This window comes from Sceloporus undulatus, chromosome 1 (assembly GCF_019175285.1).
Source record: "Sceloporus undulatus isolate JIND9_A2432 ecotype Alabama chromosome 1, SceUnd_v1.1, whole genome shotgun sequence".
Lineage (NCBI taxonomy): Eukaryota > Metazoa > Chordata > Lepidosauria > Squamata > Phrynosomatidae > Sceloporus > Sceloporus undulatus.
The window spans coordinates 295,548,162-295,562,305 of NC_056522.1; the positions used below are offsets into that span (position 1 = coordinate 295,548,162).

General features: G+C 38.9%; 1 protein-coding gene across 5 annotated transcripts in view; it reads right to left on the reverse strand.

The window, feature by feature from the left end:
* SHANK2 (SH3 and multiple ankyrin repeat domains 2) overlaps positions 1-14,144 on the reverse strand; it is a 489,211-nt gene that overhangs the window by 65,488 nt on the left and 409,579 nt on the right. For all 5 annotated transcript variants that reach the window (XM_042469292.1, XM_042469286.1, XM_042469278.1 and 2 more), the window contains one exon: positions 6,820-6,955. In XM_042469292.1, the coding sequence (XP_042325226.1) occupies positions 6,820-6,955 (136 nt within the window). The remainder of the gene's footprint in view (positions 1-6,819; positions 6,956-14,144) is intronic.

Below are 14,144 nucleotides of genomic sequence, written 5' to 3' on the forward strand. Positions count from 1 at the left end.
AATCAAACCCAAACTTAATGTTAAAAAATGAGGTTAAAATGGGAAAACATCATCTAAGAATTTAAAGATAATGTGAAAAAGAGATTTTCACTGTTACGCCTAATTGACCTGGAACCAGATGAACTCTGGAATGAAGACAGGTATATTATTAGAGCGGAATGCAAAAGGAAACTATCAGTAGTCAAAAAGAAAAAGAAACCTTAATGGATGACAACTGAAACTCTACCAGCAGTTACAGTGAGATGAAAAACAAAAAGATGATGGAAATAGTTAGAACCCTGAATACAACTATTCAACTATTTTTGCGCAGGGAAAAAGAGAACTAATATAACAATCAAAGCAGAGCAACAGAAGATGACAACAAAAAAAAGGAAGAACAAGAGACCTTTCACAATATCCGAGAAATCAAAGTGAAAGTTAAACCAAGAATCAGGATGTTCTACAGCCAACAGGGGAAAACATTACATGACCAAATAAAAATAAAAATACAATGGAAATAATATAGAATTATATAAAAGAGAAGAAAGGATGATAGATTCATTAGAGACAGTTCTGTATGAAGACAACTGTCCAATTTTAGAAAGTGATGAAGCTGCACTCACTTAGGAGAAATAAATCACCAGGAATCAATGATATACCAAAAACCTGTTTCAAGCCATTGAGACAAAATCTACTCTAGTACTAAAACATGTCAAAAAATACGATAAAAAAACCAATGACTCATTGATTGAAAATGCTCAATATACATTCCAATCCTAAGAAAGGTGACACCAGGAATGACAGTAACTATAGGACCACTGCATTAATTTCCCATGCATACAAAGTGATGCTTAAAATTTCACAACTAAGGGGTGAAGCAGACAAGTGGCTTGTTCCAGCCATGATTGGTTGTGGACTGTAGTGACTGGATGGCCTGCTCTGAAAGTGGGCTGCTGCCATGGTCCCAAATAGGCCACCAGCAAGGATCATATTTGTGCCACTTCTTTTGCTGGTGGCCTCAGAGCAGCTTATAGCTGCATTGGGGTGTGCGTCATCTTCATTCCACACCCCCGAAGGGACCGGAAGCCACATCTTTTGGCCCATCAGTTTCAGGCCTAAAATTCTTCTTCTATTTATGGAGCAAGAAATGCTAGATGTCCAAGCTGAGTTCAGGAAAGGAAGAGGCAGTGGGGATCATATTGCTAAGATATGTTGGATAATGTAAGGCACCAAAGAATTTCAAAAGAAAACCAGCCTGTGTTTTATAGATTATAGCAAATAAGTCATTATGGTTTGCTCTTAAAGAAATGGCTGTGCCACAACATATCATTGTCTTGATCAAATATATCTATACTCAGGACAAGGGGCTATCTGTTAGTAGAGAATATGGAAAAATGGAATGGTTTCTAATTGGCAAAGGGTCAGGCAAGGCTACATATTATCACCCTTAGTGTTTAACTTGTATGCCCAAAATATCATATGTAAAGCAGGATTAGACTCAGAGGAAGGAGGCGTGAAAACTGGAGGAAGGAACATTAACAATTTAAAAAATACAGATGATACCATACTACATACCAAAGATTTGGAACGATTACAGAAGAAAGTCAAAGAAGAAAGTTCAAAGGCAGTTGAACATTAAGAAAACAAAAATAATGACCAGAGATGACTTAAGTAACTTCAAAATAGAAAATGAAGACATTTAAACAGTTGAAGTTTTTCCATACCTTGACTCAGTCATCAATCAGAATGGAAATGGCAATCACAAAATCAAAAGAAAACTAGGACTTGGAAGGCAGCTATAAAGGAACTAGTTAAGACCTTGAAATGCAAAGATATATCATTGAATAGTAAAGTTAGGACTGAACACACCATCATATTTCCCATTTCTATGTATAGTTGTGAAATCTGGACAGTGAAGAATGTGAAAAGAAAGAGAATAAACTCATTCAAGATGTTGTGCTGCAAAAGAATTATGAAGATACCAGAAACTGCTAAAAAGCCAAATAAATGGGTCTTAGAGTAAATCAAGCTTGAACTCTCTCTGGAAGCCATGATGGCTATACTAAGACTGTTGTAATTTGAACATTCATCTGGTGCCATCCAGCCATGGAGGAAGAGATGCAGGCCCAGCTCCATCAGGTCTGGCCTAGACTAAGAAGCCCAGCCCTCCCTCCAATCCATCTTCCTTGGTCCAGGCCTCAGAGGGAGAGAAAAACAGCTGGACCTGATCCTCTTCCCCACCACCATTCCCTTCTCCTTTTGTGTCGTGTCTTTATAGATTGTAAGGCTGAGGGCAGGAAAATGTCTAATTAAAAATAATAATAATTATAAGCTGCTCTGAGAGCCTTTAGGGCTGAAGGGTGGGGTATAAATACCATAAATAAATAAAATAAATAAATATAATAAGAAGACATAACTCACTAGAGAAGACAATAATGCTTAGTAAGGTAGAAGACAGCAGGATAAAAGGAAGCCCACATTCCAGATGGATAGACTTGATCAATGAAGCTATGTCCCTGAGTGTGGAAGATCTGAGCAGGATGGCTGAAGTTATTTGGACTTGGAGTTCAATCATTCATAGGGTCACCATTAAGTCAATGCCAATTTGACAGCATTTAACAACAGCGAAAGAGCAACACAAAAACCTCAAATAAATTAAGGATTACAGAAGGAGTGGACTGGGAAAGATCAAGCAAAAGAGGACTAAAGGTCAGATAATGATAGGATGATGAAAGGAGAAATAAAAGCCACAATAAACATGAAGTGCCACCAAGCGCCAACAATTTTTTTGGTACAGTATTAGCAAAAGAAGCCCTCTCTACAACCATTATGACTGGAGAATTCTACTGGTATTATTGTCCACACGGGCCTTTGCTGTCAGTGTGAAAAGTACAGCTCACTTCCTTCTTGGTCCCTCTCCCCTCAATGGCATTTTCCTTTTACAGGGCTGCTTTGAAAAATTTGGGGAGGGAAGGGCATACTGGCTGATTTCTTTTTACTATCTGCATTGCCAAATTACTATGTGATTTGGATATGCCTGAGTCAACCTGCTGAGCTTCAGGATTTAGGTGAATTGTCACAGATTTGTATACCTTTTCTTTTCAACTAAGCTTATATTATTGTATCATGCTTAATAAATCTTCTGGTAGTGAGACAGGCATTATAACATCCTTAAATCCTATATTTCTTGAGCACATATAGAGCTTCAGTAGACAACTTATGTGACAGCAGAACTTTTTCTGTATATCATGTGACTAAGTGAAACTGATCAGAAATCATGATGGGACATAAAATGTGAACAGAAGAATGAAAGACAATAGTATTTTTATAATGCTCATACCAAGTGTTTGAAAGTGATAGGATATTCCCAATGTTTATCTCATAAAACAACAAAAAGGAAAGGAAAATAAAATTATCCAAACGATATTCCATGTCTAAAGTTGAGTTAGAGATGTTAAGTTACTGTAGCCTTCCAAACAAGGATATAATTTTCTGTTTGTATCTGCCATACAAAAAGATTACCAGCCAAGTACCAAATGTACCTGAAAGGTTTTCCAATAAAAAATTTGCTGTTTGGAGCTCACGGCAGTAAATGTTTCCAGAAGTCACAGCAAGAGAGGAAGGTACAGCATCATCATGTCAAAAGCATAACATTTTGATTTCCAGCTACACAGCCAAAATCAGCTTACTGAAAGTAGGTATTACAATGTTATTGCATTTTGCCTATACAAAACTGACAACCATTTGGAAAGCAAAATGTGCACAGCTTAATGAATCATGCATTTTCAGGTGTGACATCTTTCTGTACAACTGCTCCAGTAATATTAGGTCCAAACACACAATGTAGAAATAATCCAGTTTGAGACTGTTTTCACTGCCCTGGCTCAGTGCTCAGGAATCCTAGGAATTGTAGTTTATTGTGGCACCAGAGCTCTCTGACAGAGAAGGCTAAATGTCTCCCAAAACTAGAATTCCCAGAATTCCATAGCATTGAGCCATGACAGTTAAAGTAATGTCAACCTGGATTACTTCTGTAATGCAGACACAATTGTGAGAGAGAAGGATTTGGATCAGGACCTTTGCTCTGGGGAAATGTGGTTAACCTTCCTTGACTTGCCAACTTCTTTCATAAATTCTCTTTCATGTGTGCATGTGTACACATTCAAGCAGGCAGCTTGTGATTCTTTATGGAAATGCATGGGAATACATATAAGCATTTAATCTTTTATTGCAAAATGGAAGATATATGGCTCAGATGCAACTCTTTCTAGGCTGCATCCACACTGCAGAAATAATCCAGTTTGATACCTTTAACTGCCATGGATCAATGCTATGGAATTTTGGAATTGTAGTTTGTTGTGGCACTAGAGTTCTCTGACAGAGAAGACAAACTATCTCACAAAACTACAGTTCCTAGAATTTCCTGACACTGAGCCAAGACCGTTAAAACAATCTCAAACTGGGTTATATCTGCAATGTGTTTTGGACCTCAGAAACAGATAATGGACAGCAATGTTGAGTAGATGTATGTAAAGGTGGAGAGCAGGTACATGAATAAGTGACCATTATTTGGAAGAGGAACCAGCAAATAAAAGTTGCTAGCCAAAATGCCTTTGTCTCCTGACTCGTGGAGTGCCTCATCATCACTTTCACATGCTGTAAAACCTAGCAACTATTATCAAGAGATCACAGAATCTGAAAGGCCTCAGAAAACTGCTTGATGAAGTTCCTTGTAATGTTTCTCATGTTGGTAATATGTGCTAGAATATTCTAATTTTAGGACTATCAACTCCACTAGTAACTAAGACCCAAGACAGACGGGCCAAAAGCGCTGTCTTGCCACCGAAACTAGGGTTCCGGAGTGCGTGGCAACCGCATGCTCTAGAACCCCAGTATGTGTGGGCGGCGGCCTAATGGCAGCCTCCCGTCCATACAGGGGCCACCATGTTTATGTAAGCGATGTGCAGCATCTGCACATCACTGTGCATCGCTTACGTCATGAGTGCGCCAGGGGTGCACTCGTGACATAACCTGGGCGCCGCAAAAAGAACCTGGAAGAACCGGGTTCTTTTTACTCTGGAGGGATGTTGCATGGTTTGGCGGCTGTGGCGTCTCTCCGGAGTTAAAATGGGCGCCTGCAGACCACCATTTTCGAGTAGTCTGTCTCGGTCCTAAGAAAGTAAACAAAATGCAGAATTTCTCTACACAGCTGCTCAAGGCTATTCTCCCCATCCCTGGAAATTTGATACTTTTATAATCTCATCAGTGATTACAAATTTCTTAAACATTTCAATGGGATCAGATTTTGGCTTGTGGCAAGGATTGCTTCATACAGTAAAGTACATGTTCTTGACTTACGATGCCTGCAAAACACTTACCGCTCACTGAACTGGCAATATAAAATAAAGCAATAAAAACTATATAAGGAAGGTAACATGTTTTAGTGGCAAAACAATGAAAATAGTTTGGGTACATATGAGATATCACGAAATGCAGCAGCAACCAGATGATCCTATGGCTTCATTTGTGGGACAGTAATCTTGGGGAAAGAAATTGCAAGTCCATAGGACTCTGGTGAGGATATACTTCATGATCCAATGGACAAACCTCTGCCAGTTTCCTTAGCATGTGACAGAGAAAAAAATATGTGGTTGGGCCTGGAAACACCTGTAGAGTGTACAGCATTGTTATTTATAAATATCTGAATCCTTTGACATTCAGTCAAATATGGCACACCTGCTCTTCAATACCATTGTGCCAACTCAGTCTAGGAATTATTAAAAGCTACTATCAAAAAGAGAAAGGGAGAGAGAGATGCATGACTCCTTTACATTTCTTCAAACTAAGGCTTGGTTTAGAGACTCATGTCCTTATTAAGCAATACAGAATGCTGAATTATTTCATTTTCAGAAGTACTCCCCTTTTACAGATACTATTAGTACACTTTTTCCAATATAGAGATGTATATGTTTGAAAATAATCCTTCACAGCACAGGAGAGCAAACTGCAGCCTCCCTGCTTCCCTCTTTCTTTGACCGCGACACCTTCAGACAGCTTTTTTTCTGGCCAAAAAATTGGTGACGCCTGAAGGAGCAGCAATTAATTTTATAAATAGGTTACAGGGCTTCCTTTGCACTATTTAAATAAAACAAAACAACAAAAACAAACGGAAATAAGAAAACGGACTGTTTTTCAAAACTAAAAATGAACTTCTAGTCACCTGCATTTTTGTTGGTGTTATTTTTGGCAGTCTGTGTCAAAGGCCCAAGAGGCAGCAAATCAGCATCTGAACTCATTGCTGTTGCCCACCTCTTCTTTACAGATTACTGCAAAAATAAGTAAGTTTCAAACATAGATAGATACATTATGGCTTTATCCCACTTTACACAGGTGCTCAACACAGTGGGAACTAACTCGCTGTGGTACAGTCCTACTTCTCTAGGTAATACATGTAAATTGTTCTACTTATAGGATATGGGAAGGCACCATGCACAAAACAAGAAGGTACTAACCAATTTGAAGAGAAAGTACTAATGAGGTTACAAAAGAAGATCCACCCAGGTAACCAGAATATTCAAACACAGTGTCTAGCAGTGTCAGTTTACACTCAAACACACCAGCTTTCATGCTACTGGATGTCTATTTAAACAAGACTGTTGAGTCTTTTGAATTTGGAAATAAATCCTTTTTTTCACTAAAATAATTATTAGGTACACTAAATTGTGGATTAATTAACAAATTGTGCAATATATATCTAAACATTGTTTAAGAATTGCTGCCTCAAGTCATTTTCTCTACAGAGAAGCATGAGAAATAGTTCAAACAATAAAAAGAAAGTACCTTTTTTTCTGGCTGTGTCATCTGGATCAAGATTCCTCGTTACTGTGACAACTTTAAGTACTAAGTGATTTCCTCCTTGCCGAATCATGTTTACCACCTGCCTGTGGCCAACTTTTACTACATTTTCATTATTAACCTACAAGGAAAGAAGGAACAGGATTAAACTAAAAAATGGGAAGAATTTATGATTTTAAAAGATATATAAAGAACAAGACCAACTGTAAGGTAAATGTGACATTTGCAAATTCTGATATGAACTGACCTCATTATACCTGTCTTACTCAATTTTTGTTTATAGTTCTTGGTTCCAAAATATATGAAAAATATTTTTAAAAGTTATTTATCCATTAGCCAGTTCATCCTTTACCAAAGATATAATACAAAGTAGTTATAACTGTACAAAGCTGGGGAAAAAACCTAATGGATTAGCTATTACTGATAACTATGTACGAAACAGGACAGATTATGGGATGTTAATTCATTTGACAGAATTCCTACACAGCACTACTGCCCAACTACTAGCATAACAGTCCCTTACCTCCCCTCCACTCCCTTATAGCTTCCACACTGCTAGAAAATTGACTCTGGAATGTTTTCCAGCATTCTGGAGCAATTTTGAGGGTGGAAAGGGGGATCCTATGGTTCATCTGATGGAAATAGTTCCACTGAACCCTGGTGTCTGTGTTATACACATAATATCATTATTTTTTATAAACTATTGAGATCCACAAATTAAAAAGAAATTATCAACATCTATGGGTGTGCTCAATTAAGGAGGTCACAGGTATGAATCTGCAAGAACTTAGAAGAATAATGGAGGATAGGGAGTCTTGGAGATGTCTCATTTACAAGGTTGCCATGAGCCGAGATTGATTCAAGGTTGGTGAACAACAACAAAGCAAAATTACCCATTTCTTTCCCTCCAAAACCTCTCACAAAGTATGTCCTGTTGTGGTAACTAAACAAACATTGCACAAAATATACATGGCTTCTGCCACACCCTAGTACTCATTAAAACAGGCACATGGATGGTTTGATTCCCTCTTCAAGCCTAGTACTGTTTTTTAATTCCTTTGATCAGTTCTTTATTCTTCATAATTTTCTAGTTGGCACTTACAGTATTTTTGAAACCCCAAAGTCTAAGTAATGGACAACATATTGCTTTTTAACCTTGAAATTGCTAAACATTACTTATCAAAGTACATTTTGTAAAAAAAAAATTGCGTAGAGGAATGCAGATCTATAGCAGATCAACAGACTATTAATCACACATATACACTCTTTACTGTGAAAAGTGACAAATGACTTAAGATGTGCACCATCTGTTGCCATCATTATGTATGACGATGTTATTTAACAACTGGCATATGAACAAATTGTACATTTTTTCTCTCTGAACACCTGAGCAATATATGTCCATTACTGAACATGAAAAATAGCTCTGTTAACAAGTGATGGATATCATGAGTTAGAAGAGTATATTCTGGAGGATTCTGAATGACGACCACAGATCTTTGTTCCTACCAACATATTATTAAAGGGTTCCCACACCTTCCAAAGCTGTCTGTTACCATTACTCTCCTCCAGCTCATTTCAATGGACTGTTGTGAGGATAAGGTGGAGGCAGGAGGACACTTTAGTTCTCTGGAGGAAAGTCTCCTCTGTGTGTGTTTGGATGTGCCTTCAAGTTGCCCATCAACTTATGGCAATCCTATGAAATTCATACAGTGTTGCTAATTCTTTCCCCTGAAATCTAGCCTATAGCACCTGGTACTCCTTGGCAGTTTCCCATCCAAGTACTAACTAGAGCTGACCCTGGTTAGCTTCCAAGATCAGAAGAGATCTGGTACCTTTAGGGTATTTAGGCCTCTCTGTGTTTGCTTAATCAACTAATAAGCAAATAAATATATACTTTTGATATAATAAAGATTTAACCCCGAGAGCAGGATTATATTAAATGGAAACAGGATGCAGAAATAGAAAACAAAAGAGGAAGAAACCGTGGGGTGGTAATACAAGGTTCAACCAGGAATTTAGTAAAACAAAACAGAACAAAACAAAACAAAGAAAAGAAAAGAAAGAAGGAAAGGAAATACTGTACTTCCTCAGAGATCATGAAACCAGCCAATATGATGACAATTTAAAAAATGGTATCTGTTCTGCAACTGAATCTCCAGATTCTTTATCTTTTAAGAAGCAGTTGTGCCATGTGTTTGTTTTCTACAGTTGAATCTGCACTGCAGAAATAATCCAAGTTGACACCATTCAATGCAACAAAATTCTAGAAATTGTAGTTTGGTGGGGCACCAGAGCTCTCTGACTAAAAGTTTGCAAAAACTATAATTCCCAGAATTCCACAGCATTGAGCCATGGCAGTTAAAGCAGTGTCAACTTGGATTATTTTTGTAATGCAGACAAAACTGTGAGGGAGAACGATTTGAATCAGGATCTTTGCTCTGCGGAAACGTGGTTAACCTTCCTTGCCTTGCCAACTTTCATAAATTCTCTTTCATGTATGCATGTGTACACACCCATGCAGGTAGCTTGTGATTCTTTATGGAAATGTATGGAAATACATGTAAGCTGGTTGATAAGGGGTGATAAGGAAATGACATGTGTAAAGGGGAAACTCCCTCTTTTTTGCCTAGCACCACAGGACTCCTTCACATCACATAATTATAGCACATTGGCGCGTTACAGACTGCCTAAAAGCGGTGGTCTGCCAGCGCTGCTGGTTGCTCCGCGAGGGAGCCGCAGCAGCCAAACCGCGCGGAACAAAAAAGAAGCCCTAAAATGGCGCTTCTTCCCGTGGCGCGGTTATGACGCCGCGAGTTGCCAATGGCTCACTTGCGACATCATAAGCGCCGTGCGATGTGCGGACGCTATGCGTCCGGCACGTAATAATGGTGGTGCCTGTGTGTATAGGGCGCCAACATTATTACGCCCCCGTCACGTGCTAAGGGTGAGGCCGGTGTGGACGCTAGGTCCCCGGCCGAGCCCGTCTGTAACGGGCCTATGATTCCTCTTCAACTGTCATGGCAATATCTTATGGACTTCTAGGATTTGCAGTTTAGGGAGGAGCATTTGCAGTTTTCAACCAGACAACTCATCAAAGTACAAACTCCAAGATTCCAAAGGATGCATCCACAGCATCTAAAGTGGAATCATAGCTCTATATGTGTGTAGCGTGAAAGGGCTCACAGTTTTGATCCTGTTCACCCTTGCTGTCACCACTGCTTGCAACCCCTTTTAAAATAAATTAAATGAAACTGGTAATCCTGTCTCTTCTGGTTTGATCTGATGCAATTTGTTTGAAATGGTTTTGAATGGCTGTAAGCAATTTTGTTTTAACTTTCCAAATTATTTAACATTTTTTTCATGTTGTTTAGATCATTCTTTCTGTTTTAAATTGTTTCAAAATATTTACCGTATATACTCAACTCTAAGTCATCCTCAGGATTGTGACATCAAGGGCAGGTTTGGGGGCCAAAATTATCAATTTTGATATGACTCGTGGATAAGTTGAGGGTAAATTTAGGGGCATGCAACAAAGGATGTAAAGGATGATGCAAAAGGAAAACAATGACTTATAAAGGCTGGATGGATGAGAGAGTAGAGGGGGATCAGTGCTACCAGGACAGATTGTACTCTTGCCCCTCACCAAGGGTTGCCATAAGTTGATGGGCTAAGTTTTTATAAGAGTTAAAGTACAGTACTTACATTGTCCTATGGATAAGTTGACTCAGGTTTTTGGGGGTCAATTTTTGACTAAAATTTCTAGATTTATACATGTGTATATACAGTATATAATCCTGAGATCCCTCAATATAGGCATGACATAAATATTTTAGTAAATGAAACCAGATTACATAAAATATTTGATTGTGACACATTTGCTCATCATACATTTCCCTGCTTCATTGTTTGATGGCAAACTCTCTCAAGCTAGTACCCATAAAATGTGAGAAAGCTATGAACCCAGGCAGATGAATCAAAGAGAAGGGACTTCATCATTTAGCATCACCATCTCTGAATGTATCTGAAGAAGTGGGTTTTTATCCATGAAAATAAAAACAAAAACCAGTTAGTCCTAAAGGTGCTGCCACATTTCCTTCCCCCCTCCTGTGTGTGTGTGCAGAAAATTCGCTTAGATGAGTTTCATGGTGGGAAACTGATCTAGCTGATTAGATAGAGCAGATGATGTGGGTGAGATTCAAACTGTTATTATGAGCTCTTCCAGTGACCACCAATTGGGAGATTGGGCAGGAAGCTGTAATTAGGTACATAATAGATATATTTGGAAAACTGATACATAAAAATTTGGAAAGTGGCCCTATACCAAGATAGTTTTTAAAAGCTGGAAGGTATGAAACAGTGAGGTGCCTTGAATCCTATTTTGGAAGAAAGACAGGATATAAACCCAATAAAATAATGTAAAGTTGAAGGCTTTCATGGCCAGCATCCATAGTTTTTTGTGGGTTTTGGGGCTATGTGGCCATGTTCCAGAGAAGTTTCTTCCTGATGTTTCGCCAGCATCTGTGGTTGGCATCTTCAGAGAATGCTTTGCCTGGAAAAAGTTGGGTGTATATATACTGTGTGAGCCTGGGAATGCAGGAGTGATTTGCATGTGTATTGTTCTGTGCTGATGGCCGGCCTCAGGCTGGGAGGCTAATGCAAAAGAGGATTAATCCTCTTTTGCATTAGCCTCCCGGCCATCAGCCTCCTGAAAAACCCACAAAAAACTACCAATAAAATAAAATATTTTCCAAACTAGATACATTTTTGATTAATGCATTAATGTTATCAACCTTTACCCAAATCTGTTGCTGTTAGCACAGTTTCCTTTCTGCCAAAATGATTAGGTGTAAATGGCTTCTCATATTTTAGAACAGCTACAGTATTTTCACGTGTAAGAAGTAGCAAAAGAATTTCTAGAAAAGTAAACACTTGGAAGAAATATGGAACATTTGGCGTAAATCACCAATTTACATCAAACTACATGTTTACAGCCCATCAGAAACAAGTGTATTTTGACAAACTGTCTTGGCAAACGTCCCAACCCACTTATGGGAAAAGGAGACAAGAAATAAACAGACACCTATCCAAGTCTTAATGAAAGCATGTTTTAAAGCAGCATTTGTAGGAATGACTGTTCAGGAATCTCCAGGCCCTGAAGTTTCTGAGCAAAAATGTGAAACCTAGGGCTCCTGATTATGTCATTAAGTGCAATGCATTAAGGACCAATCATTCAAACAAAAACACGCAGACATAGTCCATATTTTCCTGTTTGAAATTAAGATAGAAATCTTATCTGAAAGATCTCTTCCAATATTAAGATGAGATGAGGAGATTATTTCTTCTCACTTACTTAGGGAGATGGCATAAGAAACATTTAATTTAGCCTAATTGGTTCTACAATTGGTCCATCGCACTGGCAGGATAGCAACCCGCAGAGTGGACTGTCTGTGGACCACCATGGGCCATACTATCCAATACTGATGTGTGCCTGTGGGCATGCTGATACAGGAACACATATCACCACCCATTGAATAAGACGGGATTTGAACATTTCTGTTTTTTCCCATCGAAGTGGAGGCATGGAACTGAGCCTGTGCAAATGGGGATGGTCCACTGCAGTCAGAAGGTGGATACAACAGGATTTAGGCAATGCAGTAAGTCATTTCCAAGAAAGTACTGAGAAATATATGGAAAAGTGACTACATCTCTCCCCCCCCCCCCCCCCAAGAATGTGAAAATAAAGATGAATGTCTGAAACTGGGTTTTTTGGGCTAAAACTATTATCCCTTTTGTTTTACTATTTGAAATCATTGCATATATCAATCTGAAGACACTTAAAAATTCAAAAATTCAAAACCACAAAAGGTGCACAATTTGCAGTATTAAAAAAGCTCCTGTTCTCACCAGGCAAACCTAATGCAAACAATCCTCTCTCTTTTATCATCATTTGGTAGTTTCTATCCACGCTGTGGCAAGATATAAGAATAATACAATCATCATTTAAGATTTAAAGACATATGGTAGCTCCTAATTTTCCAATCCCACAGAGCAACACAGGATGTACAAGAAAGGGAATGAAATAGTGATTGATTTTATTACACTCTGTATCTTCAGTCACAGTCTGCTCTCAGAAAAAAGTGCGACTGCAATAATTTTTAAAAAATATAAAACAATATCAAAGCTGTTAAAAGAAAATAAAAGTGAAATAGATATTTTATTCTCAGAATAAAAAGACTGGGATAATAGTCTAGTCTGAGTATCTTAAGTGCCACTTTATCATCTGTGTGGTACCACCTGTTTTTTCCTTGTGTTTCGACCAACACATTTTGAATTTTGATTTCAAAAGGTTCTAACACAAAAGAAATTCAGGCCCTGTACAGACCAGCCTTAAAGATTGGGTTGGGGGCAGAGTTGGGTCATAGCTCCGTATGACGCAGGCCCTGGCTCTGTCCCCAGGGTGATGTGATGCTGCATGCTACACTGCATGGCACACGGCATCACGGCGCTCCTCTGGTGCTGCATCCGTGTGGTAGATGGCATCATGACACTCCTCTGCCATTGCATCCACACAATGCAGTGCTGAAGGAACACCATAAAGCCATGGCACCACAGCTATAGGCCCTTTCCAGGGTGCAAAAAGGAGCCGCTTTTTGCGGCTCTTTTTCGCATCCTGGAAAGGCCAGATCGGGGCCATAGCATGCCACAGTCCTGATCTGGCTGTAAAAGGGTGACTGAAGGCCACCCCTTCGGGGCTGCCTGCACAGTGCCTTACATCATAAATAAAACAGATGGTCTGCTGAAGGCCATTGCCCTCAACAAAGAGATGGTGATGAGAAGGTCAAAAGAGGAGTTGAAGGTAGCACCCCCATCCTCACCCACTCTCCTTGCATCTACAATTTGCAGTAAAGGTTATTACAAATTCATTTATTTCTGTCTATGTACATTCACAGTTGATACTGTATTCAGTCTAGAATACAGAAATGTATACAGTTATATATGAATTGACTGTACACATGCACAGATGGAGAAACTGATCAGCTGATCAATTCATGACAACTTTTGAAGCAGAAGGGGGCTACTACTACTACTGCTACTACACACATACTGCTGGACCTGAGAAGGCTGCTCCTCCCTACATGCCTCCCACTTCTGAAATTCAAAAACACCAAAATGGAAAAATTGGCAGAAATAGTAAAGAAATACAGTAATTATTTCTTGGAGGCCTGGATGTACTTTAAAGCATAGCTACCTACAGAATGTCTGTTACATGCATCTTCTTATCCTTGTGAGATGCAACCATAGGAGAA